We start from the raw sequence: 25,218 nt of genomic DNA on the forward strand, positions 1-25,218 counted from the left end.
TCGAATGCATTTAATGAGTTTAATTGTTTTGAAATACCAACACAAATAAATTTTTATTGCGCGTATATCGTAGATATTACCACAAACGCATTCCTCAACTGGATTTATGAAATACCAGACCAAAAGTGAATCTCGTATCACCCCACGAATGTCTTCCGCTGGCAGGTAGGTATCAAAACGATTTGACGGTACCCCTATATGGGTCACGCCGGTATAAAACATCTTTGTGACTCTTCTTAGTTTATTTGATGATTTGAACGTCGGTACAACACGGTCGGAGTGGTATTTCTTTACGTTTTTCCCACATAGTAATTGCGCTTTAGAGCTTTCACCCGCTTCGATAGACGTTAATGAAAATTTGTTGTTTGCAGAGTGCGTTCCTGTATTTATCGGTTAGTGCGTACTGTCGATGATATTCTAGTGCTATTTTTTTGGTAAAAAAAAACATCATCGAGTAAGTTTTTAATATTTATAACTAAATCAATAATTCAAAATATATTTAAATATTTTATTTGCGAAATAAACATACTTTACTAATTACACCCTGTATATTTTATTGTATATTTCGTAAGTCTAGTTCATCAACATATAATATTGAGAGGGGTCACTGTAAACTTTTCACTATAACCATATTTTTTTGCTAATTATTCATCAGATCAAAAATAAAAAAATTATTGTGTTTGAAAGACGATTTAATATGTTTTGATGTTTAAAATAGTGAAATTAATGCCTTTTAAGCCCATAACATGGAACTCATTACCTTCACTCTTTCCAATTTTTTGCTTTCGTTTTCCAGTCTTGAATTCCTCTATTTTTCTCTCTTTTTCTTAGGTTTTCCATTACCTCTGCGTACCATCTTTTCCTTGATTTTCCTTTTTTCTTGTTCCTCCTTGTTCTATGTCCATCATTTTTTTGTTGCTCTAAAATCTGGCACTGGAATAGAGTAGCTGGGTCACATATAGAGGTATGTATCTATATTTTCGTTCAAATGTATGTTTAAACTGCTAACTTCTAAATTTATTGGCTTTTCTTCGTTCAGTTGTATGTTTGAACTTCTAACTTTTAAGTTTATTGCCTTTTTGTTCGTTCATTTGTATGTTTGAACTGCTAAATTCTAAATTTATTGCCTTTTTCTTCGTTCTGTTGTTGGTTTAAAGTTCTAACTTTTAAGTTTATTGCCTTTTCTTCGTTCAGTTGTATGTTTGAAGTTCTAACTTCTAAATTTATTGCCTTTTAATCGTTCAGTTGTATGTTTAAACTTCTAACTTCTAAGTTTATTGCCTTTTCTTCATTCAGTTGTATGTTCGAACTTCTAACTTCTAAGTTTATTGCCTTTTCTTCGTTCAGTTGTATGTTTGAAGTTCTAACTTCTAAATTTATTGCCTTTTAATTGTTCAGTTGTATGTTTGAAGTTCTAACTTTTAAGTTTATTGCCTTTTCTTCGTTCAGTTGTATGTTTGAAGTTCTAACTTCTAAATTTATTGCCTTTTAATCGTTCAGTTGTATGTTTAAACTTCTAACTTCTAAGTTTATTGCCTTTTCTTCATTCAGTTGTATGTTCGAACTTCTAACTTCTAAGTTTATTGCCTTTTCTTCGTTCAGTTGTATGTTTGAAGTTCTAACTTCTAAATTTATTGCCTTTTAATTGTTCAGTTGTATGTTTAAACTTCTAACTTATAAGTTTATTGCCTTTTTGTTCGTTCAGTTGTATGTTTGAAGTTCTAACTTCTAAGTTTATTGCTTTTTATTCGTTCAGTTGTATGTTTAAACTTCTAAGTTTATTGCCTTTTCCTTATTCAGTTGTATGTTTGAAGTTCTAACTTTTAAGTTTATTGCCTTTTTGTTCGTTCATTTGTATGTTTGAACTGCTAAATTCTAAATTTATTGCCTTTTTCTTCGTTCTGTTGTTTGTTTAAAGATCTAACTTTTAAGTTTATTGGCTTTTCTTCGTTCAGTTGTATGTTTGAACTTCTAACTTTTAAGTTTATTGCCTTTTATTCGTTCATTTGTATGTTTAAACTTCTAACTTCTAAGTTTATTGCCTTTTCTTCGTTCAGTTGTATGTTTGAAGTTCTAACTTCTAAATTTATTGCCTTTTCTTCGTTCAGTTGTATGTTTGAACTTTACTATTACTATTTTCTTTTGTTGTTGTAATAATTGGCATAATTCTTTATTTCAGTTTCATTATAAAATATCTTTTGGAAAAAGGGTTTTTTTTTGTAAAAATCAATTGGAATTACATTAATCGACCAATGCCTATTAGAAATCGTCGATTTTTGATAGTGACAGTCAGCAAAAGTCATCAATTAAATGCATTAGATTTGTATTTATAATTATAACTAATCGACATGAATTTCTAATTTTTAATTAAGATTGAACCCGCAGACGAATGCTTGAAGACCCGGGCATATATAAATAAATCACCACGTCACTTTCTCTTACTTAAACAGTCATTGCTTGCTAGTACCATTGCTACGAGGATGGTCCCAGAAGTACCTGGACAAAAAAAAAACGGATAACACCTTGTATGCAGATGGAGCCGGTTCTGCCTTTTCAGTCCATTGCTTTTATTGTTCTTTTGATTCGGGTGTGAAGTGACGGATCCACGTTGCCATCCATGGTTAATGAAACGGTTTTATTTCTGTGAAACATTACCAAACATTCAATGGAAATTGGAGTCGTCATCTAATTTGGTGGACCACTGCGTTGCTGGTCTTCATAGATCGTACGGTCTCGTCTAAACTATGCTACCCAATATTTTTCTAAAGATAACCACGGAGAAGTCACTTTTTTCTTCGTTTTTTTCATAGTTATTAAAATTTCTGTTTTTTTTTCAGTTGCTGTTAATTTAACCAAAACCAAAAAATATGTAAGGGATGATTTTATGAGATTTAGAAGTAGAAATATGGTTAGATATAAGGTGAGTAAATAACAAATTACTAATTCCATGATTTTAGAAATATTATTGGTTTAAATAGTTTATTTGAAAGAACGTATTAGTATTAAATGCTGATTAAAAATTTTAAAGGTAATCAAAAAATTGCTACAAAAATGCAAGTAAAGAAAATAATAAGGAAGAAAAGATGATTAACTACAAACTTCCCTAACTAGTGCCCTTGTGGTTCTACTGGATGTTCCATTGATAGACTTGGGAGCTATGAGGCCAGCAGATTGAATATCCTCGACGAAATGAAGATTGGAGCAACTGAAAACAGTCAAATGCGCAATTATTTTTACTGGATTTGTCTTTTCCCTCAAAATAAGCTTCAATTTCAGCAATTGTGTCTTCATTTGAGCTGAATTTCTTACCGACGAGCATTTTTTTTGAGATCAACGAATAGCCAGTAGTCACTGGGTGCCAGATCCGGACTATACGTTGGATAGGGAAACAGTCCGAAGTGTAAGTCGTTCAATTTAACCATCGTTGCTACCGAATTGATAATTGGTGGAACTCCTTGACATTTTTACTTGATTTTTGCATTCAAACGATCCAAAAACTCGTTATTGATTGTCTCTCCCTTTTGGAGACACTCGATGAACAAGAATCCATGCGTACCCCAAATTACTGAAGCCATAACCTTCCCAGATGACTGTTGTGCCTTTGGACGCCTCGGACGTGGTTCACCTGCCGCAGATGATGATTTTTTGATTCTGGAGTAAAGTGATGGATCCATATTTCATTAATTGTCCCATATCGAGGCAAAACATCTGATTTATTACGTGTTAACCTGGCCAAACACTGCTCTGAATCATCAACAAGTTGATCTTTTAGATCGATTGTAAGTAAATCCGGCACTCACTTTGAAAAAAGCTTCCTCATGGTCTAATGTTCATGCATACTTGTAAACGTACTGCCTTCTGATATATTTAGAGCCTCAGCTATCTCAATTTACGATTAGATATAACCAATTGTTGGATTTTTTTGACGTTTTCTGGAGAAACCATCTCAATTGGACGACCGGAACGTTCACCATCATCGATGTTTGTACGACCACGTTTAAATTCATCCAGCAAACTTATAACAAATGATTCTATTCGATGGAGCAGAGTCCGGATAAAACTTTTGAAGCCATTGCTGAGCTTGTACAGTATTCTGATTGTTTTGAATCGATTGTTTTGAAAATAACAATCGAATTGTTATGAAATTTTGACACATAGTCTTTTGACAGTTGGTACTTCATAAACGTCATATGGATTTGACATTGACAGCGCCATCTGTGTGCACACATACACATGAATCCAGGATGAATGATAGAAGGGAATACAATATATAAATTAGCAAAATGATCATAAAGTTTATAGGTAAATAATTAGAAGTATAAAAAATATCGACCAATTGTTTATTACACTTAACAGCTTTTACAGTAACTTTATTTTTTTAACGGCTGTTGTTTTCGATAGCTTTCACAGTTGGATAGTCGCCATCTTATAATACGTGATTGGTTTGAAAAGAAATTTTTTGCCAAATTACCCGCAAGTAAAAGTAAGAGTAAATAGTAATAAAAAAAATACATTTTCACTTGAATCGTATAAAATGAATGTTGTTATTGAATTTTTATTTATCTATTTCTTTTTTTTTTTGAAGCTACGTGAAAGTAATAAATAATTGGATAATTAGATGTTTGAAAATAAAAATGTCTACGACGAACCAAAGTTAAAAACTGAAAAACTGTTATCACATTTAATCCTGGTTTAATGATATTTTTGTGAAATAATATACAGCATGTATTCTCCATCTTTGATTTGAAATTTTAAAAAACTCAGTTGAATATACGAGGGTAACACAAAATTCACGAAACGATTAACAAGAAACTATTATAAAGTAGAAATGAGTCAATTAACGACTAAGAATAATCGATACGTCTGTCAATGTCACAATGTACAATAAAAAGACAAAAAAATCCCGTCAAACATCGTCGGTATTGCAGATTTTCAGCGATTTTCCTGTAACCGGTTCATCAGCCAAATAACAGACGATACGGAATAATGCAGAGCCCTAGTTGTACTCGCCCGTCTCCTTGTTACTCGCTTCCAATTAAATAATAAACAAAACAAAAAATTAACCAAAACAAATAACAGAAAAACCAACAAAAAGACTGAAAAATATATCCCTAAACCTGGAAGTAACCGTTTGTTTTCCAGATTGGGAAATTCTTCGTAACGCAACCACAAACCTATCACAACAATCCCAGCTCTGAAGAGGAGCAATTCCTATATCAGGGCCAACTCCAATAAACCTTTTTAAACCAGACAGGCGAAGGGTTTTCTTCTTTCTCATTAGTCAACTTTTCTGTTTATATTAGTAACAAAACTTTCGAAGGCACGAAAAATTGTTGCCTCACCCTGAATGCCACACCAGTCTCTTATATTCCGTAGCCAGGAATGTTGTTTACGTCCTCTCCTCGCAGGATTTCTTCATTCGTTATTTGATAGGTCCATGGGATCCGCAGAAGCCTGCGCGACGGCCATTGCTTCTATTCTGTTCAAGGACCTCTCTTTCAGGGACCACACAGTGCAAAAGGATTGGCCAAATATAACAGTTTATCAATCTAAGGGTTAGGGGGACTTCTCGGCGGATTAGGTACTCATTAAACTTTGTAAAAGCTGTTTTTGCAATTGCTATCCGAGTTTTAACTTCCTCGTCGCAATCCCCCACATATATCCAAGGTATTCGAATTTTTTGAGTCCCTCTATGTTATTTCCATTGACAAGTAATTGAGCTTCGACGTGTCGTTGTCTGCTTATGACCATTAGTTTGGTTTTATGCGCGTTTATTGTGATTTCGTTGATAGAATTGACTACCTTTTGTAGGTCGGCATACTTTTGATGGTCTTTTAAGGCCATGCATCCCTGATGGACTCCTCTAAGTATCTGAAGGCGTTCCGAAGTTAGAGAGTTGCTAGTTCGCAATTCCTCTGTTTGATGTCAAGCAGTAAGTCATGCCGAATAGAGTCAAACGCTTTGCGGTAGACTATAAAGCAAACGACATACATAATGTGCTAAATGAACTTTCTTTTTATGTTAGGCTAAGAAATTACAGATCGCGCTAGTTTATACTCAAAATTCCTGATTTCTGTTTTGCTCTGTACATACTTTGAAAATTTAGAATTTCGGAAACTCATTTCTCCTCAATGCACTTCATTAAGAATACAATTTTTCACTTGATGTATGAGAACGGTCCCAGAAGTTCCTGGTCTGACCCAGAGTTGCTTGAAAAATATCATCAATAGTGAACCTAAAAGCTGAATTCGATCTGCCAGGACCAGCATCATAGTTGTTGACCAAATAAGGTGACGATTCCAGAAAAGTTGAAGAAAATCCACTGGATTATCGTCGACTGAAAATTAACTGAAAATTTAGATATGAGAAAGCTGCTTTTACTCAAAACGGAACAGAAACGGCGTCATGAAAATGATTCCATAGAGTGTTTGGCATTGTTCTACAGAAATAAAGTCGAATTTTTGCACTGCACCTTAATCATGATGAAACAATGGACTGAAAAGGAAGAACCCGCTCCAAAGAAGGGAAAAACTGTTCCATCCGCAGGAAACGTCATGTCGTCGGTTATTTGGGATGCGCTTGGGATAATTTTTATTGACTATCATGAAAAATGAAAAACTATGAACTTATTGCAACGTTTGAGCGAAGAAATCAAACAAAAACAATCGCATTTGGTACAGAAGAAAGTGTTGTTTCATCAAGGCATAGCACCAGCTCACACATCCGTTTGAGTTGCTACCGTATTAGCTAGATTTAGCCCCCTCGGATTATTTTCTGTCCCCATACTCGTTGGTCAAAGATTTTCCAACGATGAAAAGTTATTGAACATCGCTGGGAAAAAGTGTGTGGAGCTAGAAGATTATTAAGTTTTATTGTTGGTTCAGGTACTTCTGGGACCGTCCTCGTAGGTTTTCCAAAGCTTGAAATTACTTTTTTTATTCCTACAATATCGATTAACATTTCTTCGCATACTCCAACAATTTATATAAATATTGAACAATATAGTTGATCGGTTTCATTAGATTTCACTTAATTTTGTTTTCTACAAGTATTAACTTAACCCGGATTTTTTTTAAAACACATTTTCACGTACGTGTTACAACTAAATAAACATCTCGATGTTTTATTGGAACAAACAATGTTTTCTCTGAAATTCTTTGTTATCTTTATACCTTTTCCTGTTGTCACTGAAACCGGTATTACCTTAAACAATTAGTAAATTCCGATGGCGATGTTACCAACTTAAAAGTGAAAGAGTTTTCCTTTTCCTGGTTCAGTTTCAATTCCATCTTCAGTGGTACAATAATGAAAACCGCATTTTTAATTATATGTGGGTATTTAATATTAATGAGAATTGACAACGATACGTCTAGTAAACATAATATTTTTTCGACTAGTACATCCTTTATAGTATAAATACTTATATAAGAGACGCCCCACTGCGAAAATATTCAATTCCAATAATCAGTGAATCATTCAAAAGTATAGATAAACAACAATATTACACAAAAAACGAAACTCTCGAAATTCCTACATTATATTTATTCCCAGTCGGTAATTATTAGTGTATAAAAGGTCAAAATTATCCTTAAATAAAAGTTCCTCAAGATCAACCATCATCAAGACGTTTTGCAGATTCAGTGAACGTCCTACTAGAGCCTAGCAAAGAGAGAATCCAAACAGCTGAGAAGAGATGCCCAAAAAAAGTGATTTGAATTGTTTTTAGTAAACTTCTTAGTCGAGAAATGTCCAAAAGATGTTTTTGGCAAATTTTTGGCAAATACCTCTACAAGAAAAAGAAATATTTTCGAAATTTGTCCAAAAATCAAACCGATAGGTTAACTCCAATATGCAAAACAATCTATAGTGTGTTCGTATCAAACATAATGCCAAAATCTTCAAGGTATTCTTGCAGAACTGAAAAGGAAACATATCCTTGAATTGTTGTGGCAAACCACTGAACAAGCTACATTAAATTGAACGGTCCATCGACTTCAGAAACTTACACAATACTCCAATAAGCTCCGTAGCCACCAGGTAGGAAGTTCGCTCCAAGAATGTTTAGATAAAGGGGAAAAAATTGATCCAATATTTGAAAGACATTGGACTATATGGTAAAAAGTTTGTAAATGTTAAGGTGTTGTAATTATAGCCCGCCAAAGTTTTTTACCCATATGAGTACGTTTCATTAACTTAGCCTAGTTTTTAAGTTACATAACAAACTTTAACACAACAAATTAATATTTGTTTTTAATTTTACTTAAATTATATTCGCTCGTTATATTAAGTACAACTCTGTACAATTCTTAATGATGAATTAAGCCGATTATGGTTTTACAAAATGAAAACATAATTGTTAACATTTTTTGTATTTGATGATCGACATTATCCAATCTATTTACGAGGTACATTCACAATGTAAGTTACGTTTTTATTTCTATCTTATTTCGTGGATATACCTCGTATTTAAATAGTGGGAGTAACCAACACACATGTCTCTTAGGCTAAGTGGTCATGAAATTTCAACTTAATCAACAGATCCAGCGATATTTTCATGCACAGTTTTTTGCTAACATAGAAACTAATTTAACGAACTGATTCTCTTCACTAGCACGCGAGTCGATAAACTTTTGTCTAATTTCGTCAAGAAAACGTTTACGTCAATTTATACCGTTGATTTATAAACTAATATTTTAATTTAAGAAAAAGTCCATCGGGAAAATTCGATTAAAAGGAAATAGTAACTTATAGTCCGGTCAATTTAAACATAGAAATAGTGGTGAAGTAACAAGCCAAATATTGGTGGAATTTACCATTACAGATACATTTCTAAAGATCTCCATCGCTCCTATGCGTGCTACAAAATTTATTCGGGGTCAAAGGTCGAAATTTGAGGTTTTTATGGGGTTTTCTCGAAAACGGCGAGTTTTATCAAAAAAAAACTTTAAACAAAAGTTGTAGATCCTAAAAATCTCTACAAAAATGGTGCTCCAACATCGAAATTTGCTAATTTGTTGGATTTTTTTCGAAAACAGTAAGTTGTATCAAAAGAAAAATTCAAATCTTCAAACGTATCGCTTTTTGGCATGAAAAAATTCAATTTCCTCAGTCTAACTATCAAATTTAAAAGTATTATATCTGCTAGTTGATATATTAAATGTAACTAATAATATATACAAGGTGCAACTTTTATAGTCCGGTCAATATAGATATTTAAAATAACAAAAATTCCCGGAGAGTCAAATATTGGTGGAGAGCTGGAATTTACCATTACAGATACATTTCTAAAGATCCCCATCGATCCTATGCGTGCTACAAAATTTATTCGGGGTCAAAGGTCGAAATTTGAGGTTTTTATGGGGTTTTCTCGAAAACGGCGAGTTGTATCAAAAAAAAAAAACTTGAAACAAAAGTTGTAGATCCTAAAAATCTCTACAAAAATGGTGCTCCAACATCGAAATTTGCTAATTTGTTGGATTTTTTTCGAAAACAGTAAGTTGTATCAAAAGAAAAATTCAAATCTTCAAACGTATCGCTTTTTGGAATAAAACAATTCAATTTCCTCAGTCTAACTATCAAATTTAAAAGTATTGTATCTGCTAGTTGATATATTAAATGTAACTAATAATATATACAAGGTGCAACTTTTATAGTCCGGTCAATATAGATATTTAAAATAACAAAAATTCCCGGAGAGTCAAATATTGGTGGAGAGCTGGAATTTACCATTACAGATACATTTCTAAAGATCCCCATCGATCCTATGCGTGCTACAAAATTTATTCGGGGTCAAAGGTCGAAATTTGAGGTTTTTATGGGGTTTTCTCGAAAACGGCGAGTTGTATCAAAAAAAAAAACTTGAAACAAAAGTTGTAGATCCTAAAAATCTCTACAAAAATGGTGCTCCAACATCGAAATTTGCTAATTTGTTGGATTTTTTTCGAAAACAGTAAGTTGTATCAAAAGAAAAATTCAAATCTTCAAAAGTATCGCTTTTTGGCATGAAAAAATTCAATTTCCTCAGTCTAACTATCAAATTTAAAAGTATTATATCTGCTAGTTGATATATTAAATGTAACTAATAATATATACAAGGTGCAACTTTTATAGTCCGGTCAATATAGATATTTAAAATAACAAAAATTCCCGGAGAGTCAAATATTGGTGGAGAGCTGGAATTTACCATTACAGATACATTTCTAAAGATCCCCATCGATCCTATGCGTGCTACAAAATTTATTCGGGGTCAAAGGTCGAAATTTGAGGTTTTTATGGGGTTTTCTCGAAAACGGCGAGTTTTATCAAAAAAAAAACTTGAAACAAAAGTTGTAGATCCTAAAAATCTCTACAAAAATGGTGCTCCAACATCGAAATCTGCTAATTTTTTGGATTTTTCTCGAAAACAGTAAGTTGTATCAAAAGAAAAATTCAAATCTTCAAAAGTATCGCTTTTTGGCATAAAACAATTCAATTTCCTCAGTCTAACTATCAAATTTAAAAGTATTGTATCTGCTAGTTGATATATTAAATGTAACTAATAATATATACAAGGTGCAACTTTTATAGTCCGGTCAATATAGATATTTAAAATAACAAAAATTCCCGGAGAGTCAAATATTGGTGGAGAGCTGGAATTTACCATTACAGATACATTTCTAAAGATCCCCATCGATCCTATGCGTGCTACAAAATTTATTCGGGGTCAAAGGTCGAAATTTGAGGTTTTTATGGGGTTTTCTCGAAAACGGCGAGTTTTATCAAAAAAAAAACTTGAAACAAAAGTTGTAGATCGTAAAAATCTCTACAAAAATGGTGCTCCAACATCGAAATCTGCTAATTTTTTGGATTTTTTTCGAAAACAGTAAGTTGTATCAAAAGAAAAATTCAAATCTTCAAAAGTATCGCTTTTTGGCATAAAACAATTCAATTTCCTCAGTCTAACTATCAAATTTAAAAGTATTGTATCTGCTAGTTGATATATTAAATGTAACTAATAATATATACAAGGTGCAACTTTTATAGTCCGGTCAATATAGATATTTAAAATAACAAAAATCGGGGTCGAATGTCAAAATTTGAGGTTTTTCGAATTTTTTTCGAAAACGGTGGGTATATCAAAAAAATACTTGAAACAAAAGTTGTAGATCTTAAAATTCTCTACAAAAATGGTGTGTATGATTTTTTCCTAAGAGTTACCATTTCTGAGATATCACGATTCTAAAAATCACATATATAAGCCACCTTTTTAGTGCTGAAGATTCAGCTCCAGCATCGACATTTGCTATTCAAGTCTTGTATTCTAACCTAACCTAACCCAACTCAGAAGACTGGATTTGGAAATACTCTAGAACCGATTCAAACTTCACCTCTACCTAGTCCAAAAAAACTATTTATTGTAATTGCTAAAAAAAGTTGTAGTGCCAAATGTGGCTGTAAAAAGTCGTATTGCTGTGTTCATGTGTACTGTGTCAATTGCCAAGGTCATATCAATAATAAGATAACATCTAGAGCCTGACTGGCATACCACGTATAATGTGACTCTTAGAATCGCGATATCTCAGGAATGGTATCTCTTAGAAAAAAAATCATAGGGTTAATTTTTGTAGAGAATTTTAAGATCTACAACTTTGCTTGGAAGTTTTTTTTTATACAACAACTGTTTTCGAAAAATATCCAAAAAACCTCAAATTTTGACCTTTCACCCGAATAAATTTTGTATCACACATGGGATCGATGGGATTTTTAAAAATTTATTTGTATTTATTTGTATTTTTGTCATTTCTTCTTCCAGAAGATCTATTGGTATCGGCGATGACCTGTATGGCTGTTGGCGATACGATGCACTAAGCATATAAGAATAACTGATTGTTGTTCAATTAAGTTGACTTTAATTACGATATTTATTATATTTTAATTAAGGTTATCCATTTACTATGTGCACTCAGACAACAGTTTATTCGTTACAATTAACAATATTTTTCCATCAATAAATATGTAGTTCAATAGAACCAGTGGAAAATGTACACCAAAATCTAAACGATTTATGATTTTGCACGCACGTGATTACACAATTTTCATAGGTGTTTACCCAGAAGAAGGAGAAGGTATTTAAAAGATGAATCCGAGTCCGTTTTCCAAAACTTTTCGTGCGTTTCCGTTTCAAACTGTCACGAGGCGCCTCCTAGAGGTTTTCGTCTCGAATCTGGCGACTAGAGGCGGCAGATGTGTTTGCTATCCACACTCTCGTTTTACTCGGTTGATCACGAAGCGGAATGACGACAATATCACTTCGTCCACAATCCACAATCTCGTAAAGTTGATTTACTAAACAATCCATCTCAAACTAATGATAAAATATGATTAATTTGGTACACAATGATTTGTTTAAGTGGATAGAAGGATTTGTCTGAGGTATTGATCGACGTAGATGTTAATTGTCAAATGTCAAATATTATGGTTCGCGTTGAATTTAATTTGCGACAAAATTGTTGTTTTCATTTACTTCCGAGTATTTTCAAATTTATTCACCTTTAAAACCTCCTTTGGACTTTCACAAATAATTCTAGACCATAATGAGCCAAATCGGTATAGCCGTTCTCGAGTTATAACGAGACTAACGAACAGCATCTCATTTTTATATATATAGGGGCAAAATACTTATAGTAAAACCATGAAAATTTCTACGTTTGGGTTTTCGGATACGATCTTTCTAACTAAAATATTTTCAAAGATGGCCGACTTCCGGTTTTTTCGAAAAATGTATACTTTTTTAATTATTCATTTTTATGTTGAAAATTTGACAGTTGCAGACCCTTATAAATTACGATTATACCCTTAAAGATATAAAAATAGTTTTTGTTCGATTGCTTTTAGCAAGGTCAGACGTATTTGAATCTATGTTAAAAAATGTTTCATTTTATACAGGGAGTGTATAAAAAGTATTCAAAGTTTAATATCATAATAAAAAAATTTCTTTTTTTTTAAATAGAACCACCCGGTTTTTTCCATTTTAATGCATTCAGGAGTGAAAAATAAGACAAATTCATGTATACTTTCCTATACCTACACTTACCGTGGTTCAAAAAAATAAAGAAATCTCATATTTATGAAGTTAAATTTTGAACAATTTTTATACACGCCCTGTATAGGATGAAAAATTTTGCAACATAGATTCAAGTACGACTGACCTTGCTTAAAGCACTCGAACAGAAACCATTTTCATATATTTAAGGGTATTTTCGTAAAAAAATAATTTATAAGGGTCTGCAACGGTGAAATTTTTTACAAAAAAATTAATAACTAAAAAAGTATGCATTTTTCGAAAAAAGTTTCTAAAGAAAAGTATACCAAAATTTTACGTAAATGTCAAAAATGTATTAATATACAGGGTGTCCAGGGTCGACAGTTTTTTCGTCGTGGGACGCCCTGTATAGAATACAGAATATTTATATGCTTCGTATTTTTAAAAATATCATTTGTTTTTTGTTGACTGATAATGTTCGCTACTATTTTAATCACAATAACAGGTATAAACCTCGTATCCCACGTTATTACCCACTTTTTACTCAACAATATAAACAGGTGGATACCAAATTAACATATACACGACATTATTCATTGTTTCTCTTACTTTCAATACAACTACGACCATTTAAAGTATACTCTCTATGGCCTTGATTTATATAAACAAAAAAACTCATCAGATAGATGCATTTCGTTTTTCTTAGAGCGCAATTATACGGGGCATTTAAAAAGAATCATAGAAATTTAGAAAGATCGTAGCTATACATCTATGAATACGATTTGATCCAACTATAAACTGTTAGAAAGAGTTTAACGTTGTTTCCGACAGATAGCAGCAACGCGTTCCTATTAAAACCATGTTTATTAGTCGTCAAAATGGTGTCTGCACGACAAAAAGCGTTTGCTCGATGTTATTTCTATGTGTTTTTGTAACACAAAAGGTGTTGAACCTCCTACAACTCACAATAAAGAAATACGTTATCTCTTCCCGAAGGAATCAGAGGTTTTTGTATCCCAGGGCATTAGAAGTATTTCTTCAAGGTTGTTAATGGAATGTGCAGGAGTAGATCTCTTGCAGAATCTCCAGTTGGTGTCCTCTGCCATGGATATCTTCTCTTCAGATGATCACCACGTCGTTGTAGACAATAATATTGATTCAACATCATACTATCATTGCTCCACGTCTTATTTTCCACCATCACGTCAAAGAAAAGCTTTTACATAACAAAGATATAGAAAGATACAACTTCTGATTGTAATATATCAACTGTGTACCTTTGAGCAATAAAAAGAATTTTTTTAATGATCACCACGTTGCTGTGGACCACAATATTGATTCAACATCATACTATTATTGCTCCACGTCTTATTTTAAACCATCACGTCAAAGAAAAACTTTTACATAACAAAGATATAGAAAGATACAACTTCTGATTGTAATATATCAACTGTGTACCTTTGAGCATCGAAAAGAATTTTTTTAATGATCACCACGTCGTTTTGGACCACAATATTGATTCAACATCATACTATTATTGCCCCACGTCTTATTTTCCACCAACACGTCAAAGAAAAACTTTTAAATAACAAAGATATAGAAAGATACAACTTCTGATTGTAATATATCAACTGTGTACCTTTGAGCATCGAAAAGAATTTTTTTAATGATCACCCAGTCGTCGTGGACAACAATATTGAATCAACATCATACTATTATTGCTCCACGTCTTATTTTCCACCCATCACGTCAAAGAAAAATTTTTAAATAACAAAGATATAGAAAGATACAACTTCTGATTGTAATATATCAACTGTGTACCTTTGAGCATCGAAAAGATTTTTTTTAATGATCACCACGTCGTTTTGGACCACAATATTGATTCAACATCATACTATTATTGCCCCACGTCTTATTTTCCACCATCATGTCAAAGAAAAACTTTTAAATAACAAAGATATAGAAAGATACAACTTCTGATTGTAATATATCAACTGTTTACCTTTGAGCATCGAAAAGAATTTTTTTAATGATTACCACGTCGTTTTGGACCACAATATTGATTCAACATCATACTATTATTGCTCCACGTCTTATTTTCCACCATCACGTCAAAGAAAAACTTTTACATAACAAAGATATAGAAAGATACAACTTCTGATTGTAATATATCAACTGTGTACCTTTGAGCATCGAAAAGATTTTTTTTAATGATCACCACGTCGTTTTGGACCACAATATTGATTCAACATCATACTATTATTGCCCCACGTCTTATTTTCCACCATCACGTCAAAGAAAAACTTTTAAATAACAAAGATATAGAAAGATACAACTTCTGATTGTAATATATCAACTGTGTACCTTTGAGCAATAAAAAGAATTTTTTTAATGATCACCACGTTGCTGTGGACCACAATATTGATTCAACATCATACTATTATTGCCCCACGTCTTATTTTCCACCATCACGTCAAAGAAAAACTTTTACATAACAAAGATATAGAAAGATACAACTTCTGATTGTAATATATCAACTGTGTAACTTTGAGCATCGAAAAAAATTTTTTTAATGATCACCACGTCGTTTTGGACCACAATATTGATTCAACATCATACTATTATTGCCCCACGTCTTATTTTCCACCATCACGTCAAAGAAAAACTTTTACATAACAAAGATATAGAAAGATACAACTTCTGATTGTAATATATCAACTGTGTAACTTTGAGCATCGAAAAAAATTTTTTTAATGATCACCACGTCGTTTTGGACCACAATATTGATTCAACATCATACTATTATTGCCCCACGTCTTATTTTCCACCATCACGTCAAAGAAAAACTTTTAAATAACAAAGATATAGAAAGATACAACTTCTGATTGTAATATATCAACTGTGTACCTTTGAGCATCGAAAAGATTTTTTTTAATGATCACCACGTCGTTTTGGACCACAATATTGATTCAACATCATACTATTATTGCTCCACGTCTTATTTTCCACCCATCACGTCAAAGAAAAACTTTTAAATAACAAAGATATAGAAAGATACAACTTCTGATTGTAATATATCAACTGTGTACCTTTGAGCATCGAAAAGATTTTTTTTAATGATCACCACGTCGTTTTGGACCACAATATTGATTCAACATCATACTATTATTGCCCCACGTCTTATTTTCCACCATCACGTCAAAGAAAAACTTTTAAATAACAAAGATATAGAAAGATACAACTTCTGATTGTAATATATCAACTGTGTACCTTTGAGCATCGAAAAGATTTTTTTTAATGATCACCACGTCGTTTTGGACCACAATATTGATTCAACATCATACTATTATTGCCCCACGTCTTATTTTCCACCATCACGTCAAAGAAAAACTTTTAAATAACAAAGATATAGAAAGATACAACTTCTGATTGTAATATATCAACTGTGTACCTTTGAGCAATAAAAAGAATTTTTTTAATGATCACCACGTTGCTGTGGACCACAATATTGATTCAACATCATACTATTATTGCCCCACGTCTTATTTTCCACCATCACGTCAAAGAAAAACTTTTACATAACAAAGATATAGAAAGATACAACTTCTGATTGTAATATATCAACTGTGTACCTTTGAGCAATAAAAAGAATTTTTTTAATGATCACCACGTTGCTGTGGACCACAATATTGATTCAACATCATACTATTATTGCCCCACGTCTTATTTTCCACCATCACGTCAAAGAAAAACTTTTACATAACAAAGATATAGAAAGATACAACTTCTGATTGTAATATATCAACTGTGTAACTTTGAGCATCGAAAAAAATTTTTTTAATGATCACCACGTCGTTTTGGACCACAATATTGATTCAACATCATACTATTATTGCCCCACGTCTTATTTTCCACCATCACGTCAAAGAAAAACTTTTAAATAACAAAGATATAGAAAGATACAACTTCTGATTGTAATATATCAACTGTGTACCTTTGAGCAATAAAAAGAATTTTTTTAATGATCACCACGTCGTTTTGGACCACAATATTGATTCAACATCATACTATTATTGCCCCACGTCTTATTTTCCACCATCACGTCAAAGAAAAACTTTTACATAACAAAGATATAGAAAGATACAACTTCTGATTGTAATATATCAACTGTGTACCTTTGAGCAATAAAAAGAATTTTTTTAATGATCACCACGTTGCTGTGGACCACAATATTGATTCAACATCATACTATTATTGCCCCACGTCTTATTTTCCACCATCACGTCAAAGAAAAACTTTTACATAACAAAGATATAGAAAGATACAACTTCTGATTGTAATATATCAACTGTGTAACTTTGAGCATCGAAAAAAATTTTTTTAATGATCACCACGTCGTTTTGGACCACAATATTGATTCAACATCATACTATTATTGCCCCACGTCTTATTTTCCACCATCACGTCAAAGAAAAACTTTTAAATAACAAAGATATAGAAAGATACAACTTCTGATTGTAATATATCAACTGTGTACCTTTGAGCATCGAAAAGATTTTTTTTAATGATCACCACGTCGTTTTGGACCACAATATTGATTCAACATCATACTATTATTGCTCCACGTCTTATTTTCCACCCATCACGTCAAAGAAAAACTTTTAAATAACAAAGATATAGAAAGATACAACTTCTGATTGTAATATATCAACTGTGTACCTTTGAGCATCGAAAAGATTTTTTTTAATGATCACCACGTCGTTTTGGACCACAATATTGATTCAACATCATACTATTATTGCCCCACGTCTTATTTTCCACCATCACGTCAAAGAAAAACTTTTAAATAACAAAGATATAGAAAGATACAACTTCTGATTGTAATATATCAACTGTGTACCTTTGAGCAATAAAAAGAATTTTTTTAATGATCACCACGTTGCTGTGGACCACAATATTGATTCAACATCATACTATTATTGCCCCACGTCTTATTTTCCACCATCACGTCAAAGAAAAACTTTTACATAACAAAGATATAGAAAGATACAACTTCTGATTGTAATATATCAACTGTGTAACTTTGAGCATCGAAAAAAATTTTTTTAATGATCACCACGTCGTTTTGGACCACAATATTGATTCAACATCATACTATTATTGCCCCACGTCTTATTTTCCACCATCACGTCAAAGAAAAACTTTTACATAACAAAGATATAGAAAGATACAACTTCTGATTGTAATATATCAACTGTGTAACTTTGAGCATCGAAAAAAATTTTTTTAATGATCACCACGTCGTTTTGGACCACAATATTGATTCAACATCATACTATTATTGCCCCACGTCTTATTTTCCACCATCATGTCAAAGAAAAACTTTTAAATAACAAAGATATAGAAAGATACAACTTCTGATTGTAATATATCAACTGTGTACCTTTGAGCATCGAAAAGATTTTTTTTAATGATCACCACGTCGTTTTGGACCACAATATTGATTCAACATCATACTATTATTGCCCCACGTCTTATTTTCCACCATCACGTCAAAGAAAAACTTTTAAATAACAAAGATATAGAAAGATACAACTTCTGATTGTAATATATCAACTGTGTACCTTTGAGCAATAAAAAGAATTTTTTTAATGATCACCACGTTGCTGTGGACCACAATATTGATTCAACATCATACTATTATTGCCCCACGTCTTATTTTCCACCATCACGTCAAAGAAAAACTTTTACATAACAAAGATATAGAAAGATACAACTTCTGATTGTAATATATCAACTGTGTAACTTTGAGCATCGAAAAGAATTTTTTTAATGATCACCACGTCGTTTTGGACTCCAATATGAATCCAATTCTTCCTTCAACTAACAAAGTATAGATAGTTTCTAATTATACAATTCTAGCACCTTCTGTAGATCTTCATTTTTGTTTGCTATGGTACGTTTTTATCCAGATTTCTTGTATGGACTAATATTTTTTTGAATTTACGAATACGAATTAGTTTAGGCAACAAAGTTTATAGTATAAAATCGTCGTGACCAAGGTCAATAAGATTAAGATCTTCGCACTTGTCCTACTAAAAGATTCTATTCACTGCGGATGTATGTGAAAAATTTTCACTTTACGAACAATCATATGATTGTGAAAAGAGTTCTCAAAGAAAAGTTATCGATCACGAGAGACGAGACATTAAAATGAATGATAATTTGTTCTTGAATAGATGAAAGTGAGACTATTTATTTGATTGGTATATAAAAGAAATCGCATTATCGAGAAAGATTCATCATTATATGAAACATTCAAATTTTTTGCTAACAGCGTTTTAAATGATAACTTGGGAAGACTTTTAAAGTCACATATAAATAAAAGTTTAAAATAACTAATTCATCTTTGTATTTAATTTAACTGAAATTATCTTCGCTTGTTGTATAAAGTACAATTCTTAATGGTGGGTGCCTAATCTACGTTTGTGAGCTAATAATGGTTTCACAAAGTGAAAACATCCGTTGAATTATTGTTTTTCTTGTTACAGCTTCTTCTTTTCTTCCTGTTTTGGCTGGTGATCTCAACGCAAGGCGAAGACGTACAAAAACCAATCGAAGACAGAAAAGATAATCAATCTCTATTATCTAGAGTAGCTTCTTGGATTTTTCCAAACAAAAAAGATTTAGCGACAGCAGAAACGAGTTACGGAGGACGACAATATTTACCCGCCCCTTATAGACAAGATGACAGGGATTGCAATCTTTGTAACCTCGAACCCTGGATACCAATAATCGGCCATAACAAAATTAAACCAGTACCCAACAAAGATTTTTCTAGTCTTTTATCTAATGTACATAGTATAGATACTAGTATAGTAAGCGTCTTACCAAATAACCAATTCATCAATACACCAAACTCTCCTCCAAAACCTTATTATGGACCACCACATATCACAAACAACTTGGGTTTACCCAATACCGGTGGAGACTTTTTCATAGCTGATTACATGTTACCGCCTCCACTGAATTACAAATTACCACCAGTATTATATGGACCTCCACTTAAAGATAATTACGGCCCACCGAAACCGAAATACGGCCCGCCGAAACCAAACTACGGCCCGCCGAAACCAAACTACGGCCCGCCGAAACCAAACTACGGCCCGCCGAAACCTAGTTATGGTCCACCGGAATTTAATGGTCCTCAAAGTACAAATTTTGATCCCCCGATACCCCCTTATGTGTTGCATGGTCCAATTAAATCGCATAATGAACTTCCGGTGTTTTTGATGGCTCCAGCGCAAGAGATCAAGTCTACAATCCTTCAACCAGTTTCTAACGGATTTAATTCGGATCTGGTACCACCGCCACCGACTAGTTTCGATAAATTCCCTCCAAGAACTCAACGACCGAATATTTTCAATGTAGAAGATATTTCTGCTTTGACGAACATTCCGGTGGAATCAAATTATATTCCTCCACCTGTACCTTCTGATAGCTACGGTAATCCAATCACCAATGATCATTCGGATTTGAATCGACCTTTCGATTCGATACCAGCGCCGAGTGGAGATAGTGACGATTACGGAGGACAAAGTTTTTTAAATTTGAACCCACTGCCGGTGGTACCTAAATACCAACATGTAGATTTTCATCAAAATCAACATGGTGGTACGGATAACGTTCAAGTGCAGCAGAGTGTTAATGTAGCTGATTATTTAGCGAGCATTGAGCATCCAATAAACGTGATTCAATCTCCTCTAATCGAAGTTGAAGTTAATGAAGATTCGGCGGGGTATAATCGTATCGCAAAAACGCAACAAGATGGTTTCGAAAAAGGCAATGACGATAATATTAAACTTAGTGAAAATCCAATAATTGTTGATGATTCTCAAACATCAGCCAGTAATTTGAATGGTTCAGTTACTAGTCCAAATAAAGGAAGTAATGGTGAGGATTTGAGTACTACCACCAACGAAAAACATAACTTTTTGATAGTACCAGTGGAGAACGTCGAAACAGATTTCAATAAGAATGAAACATTTAAATCGCCTTCTTTAGATTACAAAGATTGGAAACCTAAATACCAATTGGAACCGACGTGGAAAGGTACCCAAAAAACAAAACAACTAATAGTACCTTACACTAATAATAAATTTTATAAAGCCCACGATAACGTTAAAAGTATAATAGATGGTTACACCACGCTGGTTCCTGTTTATACCCCACCAATGCCTACCGAACAATCTGATTGGTCGAAATATTTGAATGACATTGACACAACTAGATTAACTAAAGTTTCCGGTAAACCTTTTTCGACTTCCAGTACCGCCGTTTATAATATTAACGATTTCATAGCCGCTAATAGAGATAAAGGAAATCTACCATACGATATTATAACTTTACAAAAAAGTATAGATAAATGGACTCAACAATCTTATTCCAAAGAAAAATTAGAAGATGCTGTTACCCCCAAACAAATCCCAGGGGATTATCTCACCACAAACCCGAAAGAACCGTATACTACACCTTCAAAATATATATTCGATCATCATTCAGCTGAATCTTCAAGAAAAGAAATTATTTCGCAAGATTCAGACGTAGAAACTAATCTGATAATAGCCGCTGATACTAAAGCTCCATCTATTGGTTCCCCTACGAAACCTAGTGCTGGTGAAGATTCTGGGTGAGATGATCTACTTAATTCTTGTGATATCCTGTGTAAATATTGTCGTTTCTTTTTGCGTAGATCTCCTTGGAGGGCAGCTCATCCAACGGTATCTCCTTATACTAAGGAAAAGGTTTACGTCGTCACCCCGCAAGCTTATAGTTTTGTTACTGCTAGTCCGGCAGTATCCTGGAGTATGGCACCCAAAGTACAAAACGGAACCGAAAACAATGTTACTTTGGATTCTCGCAAGTTTTCCGTAAGAATTGAACCGGAAAATAGGGAATCGAGGCAGGGAGATTCCGGGAATGATGTCAACCTCAAAGTGGTTTATAGCGAATGGCCGCATTTGAGTAAGTAGGAGTTTTGTTCGTTTCTTTTGTACTAATCGTGCAAATTTTTTGTGTGATCAGTCCCAAGAAATAGGTGGAAATGTGTTAGATCTGGGTGGGCAATCTATCAACCAACAACTACATCTAAAGTCGGTGTTACACCAAGGCAACAATTGGCAACATGTAGCATACGACGTATTGGCCATGTTGCTACGAAAGATTTCCGGTTGCGACCTCCACAACAAAGCAGAAAAAAATGTGATACCGCGAAAGAAAACATCTACTGATGTGAATGAAAGCGAACTTTTCTTTACTCATTGAACCAAATCCGCAGATAATCCGATGCTCCAATTTACCTAAAACTGAATGATGCAGGCAATGATTTCTCGCAACGAACTGAGCGACTAGCGACTTCCCAGAAGAATTTCGCAAGCTAATTATTGCCTTGGTCTAAGATCGACTCAAAACGCATGAAAATCAGGGGAGTTTGTTACGGAATTAACAAAGCATTTGGTGATGGAAGTCCTCCACGAGCTGTCTTGACTACCAATTTAAAATAAATCGTTTGATCATGAGGTGTTTGATCCGGAACAGTAAATTCACTTTTGGTAACAAATGAACTGACCTAGGTAACGATTGTGATAACCAAACAAGCGTTTGGTTCAATCAAAACGCATATTGAAGAGTTATCGGTAGTAGGCTGCTAAACTTTCCCCCCCTATTCTCTTCTTTTTTCCGGGCTTGGGAGCGGCAACAATGCCATTAGGCAACTCAGTCAGCCCACAATCACTACGGGCAAAGGACAAGTAGCTAAAGCAAATTAGATCAGAAACTGCTGGAGATCTCAGAAAACACTACCAGACGAATGGATATCACAGCGTAAAAACAATGGAACCAACATAAAGTCGATAGATTGGTGAAAATAGCAAGGGAGTAGAGGTCGACTACGAAAGATGTGGAATGGAAATCTAGAGCAAGGATGAGGACCTATTATGGAAGAAAGAAGAACAATTATTAATATATGGTAGTTGGGTACCACGTTTCATTATTTAAAAAATGGTGGATAAGGGATTCACTAACATTTGCCATCCCTAATAATGACGAGAAAGCGAAGATCTGTCAAGAAAATTGTGTGGGCAGTTTTTTTGTGGTGCGAGATTAGTTGAAAGCACGCTATTTACCTGATTTGACCATGTGGGATTTGTGGTTATTCTTTAAACTATAAAAAAACAGTTACGAGGATCATAAAAGAATCTTTTGAGTGGTGAAAACAATGATTTGCTGTTGTGTAGTCGAAAAAAGTGGTAAAAAAACTAATAAACTTCTCTATTGGTTTTAAGAAAACATATTGATATGAAAGTTAAGAAGATTCTTGTATTTCAGTCAACGATCTCCAAGTTACGAGTCCTAAACCTACGTCCGCTCATCCATTGTTTGGACTTATGGGAATCTCAGCATATACACCACCAGCTAACTCAACCGTTGAAACTTTTTTGGGACATTCCAAAGTAAGTAAAATCAAAAATTATCGATAATACATGAACGTTATTTCCAAATCTTCTAAATCTACCACAATTTGGAATTGATTTTTTAGAAAAAAAGGTCTTGAAAACAGAAGTTTTAACTTTCGATTATACCACGTATAATAAACCACCATAGTTGTGATTATTTTCCAATATCGATTTTCTTTATTTCCACGTACTTTTCAGCGTCAAATAGTTCGTAATTTCATCGTCGCTGTTAAATCTTTTACCTCTTAACTCAAGTCAGAAAGGGCCAGATATGGGTTATATGATGGGTGTTCAATCTCTGCGAAGCCACATCCCACAGTCCCAAAAAATTGTTACCATTACTGCTTTGGTGATTTGCGTGACCTTTGCTTTTTTTTGACGCGATCATAGTGAAAGAACATGGACTTCTCGTACGTGTGTCATCTTCTAAAGACTCCTCGTCACCAGCGAAACAACCAAGACCAATTTTTAATTGTTGAAAATACAAGCCTCCATTTTGTTTGAGACTTGTCACTGACGCGTACATGAAGAACCCGTTGACTACTAACTATGTTTAATTCGAGCACTAAACCGTCGATTTTTTCAACTTTTTGTATATACTACTCCCTGTATACGATATTTAAACTATACCCAATCAATTTCGATATTGAAATTTGACTTTCTCGAATACGGACATCATCTAAACATTTTTTTTTGCTAATTTATTCACGTGACCTTATTTGACGTTCGAACTCGTTTAATCCAAATTCAAATTTAATTTAATTTAAATCGGATGAATAGAGAAATTCACCACCCCTTATCGATTGAGCACTAACCTTTGTTTTACGGAAATAACTCGATTCAGATTATCTGACAGATGACAGAAGTGTTGACAAGTAAATTTGAGGTTAGAATACAATATGCTGAGTGAATTTACTATTACAAATCAATTATTTCGTAGGGTTTAATACGGCATATTATAAAAAAAGTGTAAATATTTTTTCAAATTATCATAATAATATAAAATAAAATCGTATAGATGCAATTTGATAAATTGATAACATACTTTGATTATTGTGTAATATTGACGTCATATATAATATTTATTTTTGTAGGTTATGACGGTGGTGACCCTTTCAAACGATTCAACGAAATCACCGGTTCCGAAAATTGACTAAATATTTTTATACTTTGAATAATTAAAAATATAGAATTAAATTTATTTATTGAAATAATTGTGTTTTATTTGCACTAAAATTTTTTTTCTATGCTAAATTGTTTGTTGGTTCATAATCTGACGGTGCAAGTTCTGGACTAAATGCCGGATTTGGTAGGATTTCAATACGTTACCGGTTCAAAGTTGGTAAGTGCGACCAGTTAAAACTTGCAAGTACCGGCTATGAATTATTTCTTTGTTGTTTATGATTGTAGTTTAGTCCCAGTTAGGCTTATAAGACGTTCTGTGATTCATACTTTTTGGACCACGACATCTTTTCGTGAAGTCCAAATATCTCGACATATCTTGGACTACAACTTGAAAAATATGCATCCAACGGAAGCTTTGGAGGTAGAAAACGTTCAAGGAGGCTTCGAAAAGCCACAACAGTTGAGATAGCTCAGCAGCTCAGATCAATGAATCTAGGGATTTGCTTTTGAGTTCTTGCACAGTGAAATTGAGAGGAGCTGGTCTCTTTGAAATGGTGG

At 33.3% G+C, this 25,218-nt stretch overlaps 1 protein-coding gene across 2 annotated transcripts; it reads left to right on the top strand.

Moving 5' to 3' along the window:
- Positions 1-81: 81 nt before the first annotated feature.
- Positions 82-24,746, top strand: LOC130451282 (uncharacterized). 2 transcript variants are annotated; one of them, XM_056790221.1, is made up of 7 exons: positions 82-165; positions 372-454; positions 2,838-2,920; positions 19,573-21,710; positions 21,774-22,045; positions 23,408-23,532; positions 24,630-24,746. In XM_056790221.1, the coding sequence occupies exons 3-7, from the start codon at positions 2,885-2,887 to the stop codon at positions 24,690-24,692; spliced, it is 2,634 nt and encodes an 877-aa protein (XP_056646199.1). In that variant the 5' UTR covers positions 82-165; positions 372-454; positions 2,838-2,884; the 3' UTR covers positions 24,693-24,746. The 2 variants fall into 2 exon arrangements, with proteins under 2 accessions (XP_056646199.1, XP_056646192.1); XM_056790214.1 differs by lacking the exon at positions 82-165 and having other exon boundaries at positions 239-454.
- The last annotated feature ends 472 nt before the right edge of the window (positions 24,747-25,218 follow it).

Source organism: Diorhabda sublineata, chromosome 1 (assembly GCF_026230105.1).
Source record: "Diorhabda sublineata isolate icDioSubl1.1 chromosome 1, icDioSubl1.1, whole genome shotgun sequence".
In the NCBI taxonomy this organism is placed as follows: domain Eukaryota; kingdom Metazoa; phylum Arthropoda; class Insecta; order Coleoptera; family Chrysomelidae; genus Diorhabda; species Diorhabda sublineata.

Coding starts and splice junctions, on each gene's coding strand:
- LOC130451282 (XM_056790221.1), top strand. CDS start 2,885: ATGAGATTTAGAAGTAGAAATATGGTTAGATATAAG. Junction 21,711..21,773: donor AGTGCTGGTGAAGATTCTGG/GTGAGATGATCT, acceptor CTTTTTGCGTAG/ATCTCCTTGGAGGGCAGCTC. Junction 23,533..24,629: donor CTTTTTTGGGACATTCCAAA/GTAAGTAAAATC, acceptor TTATTTTTGTAG/GTTATGACGGTGGTGACCCT.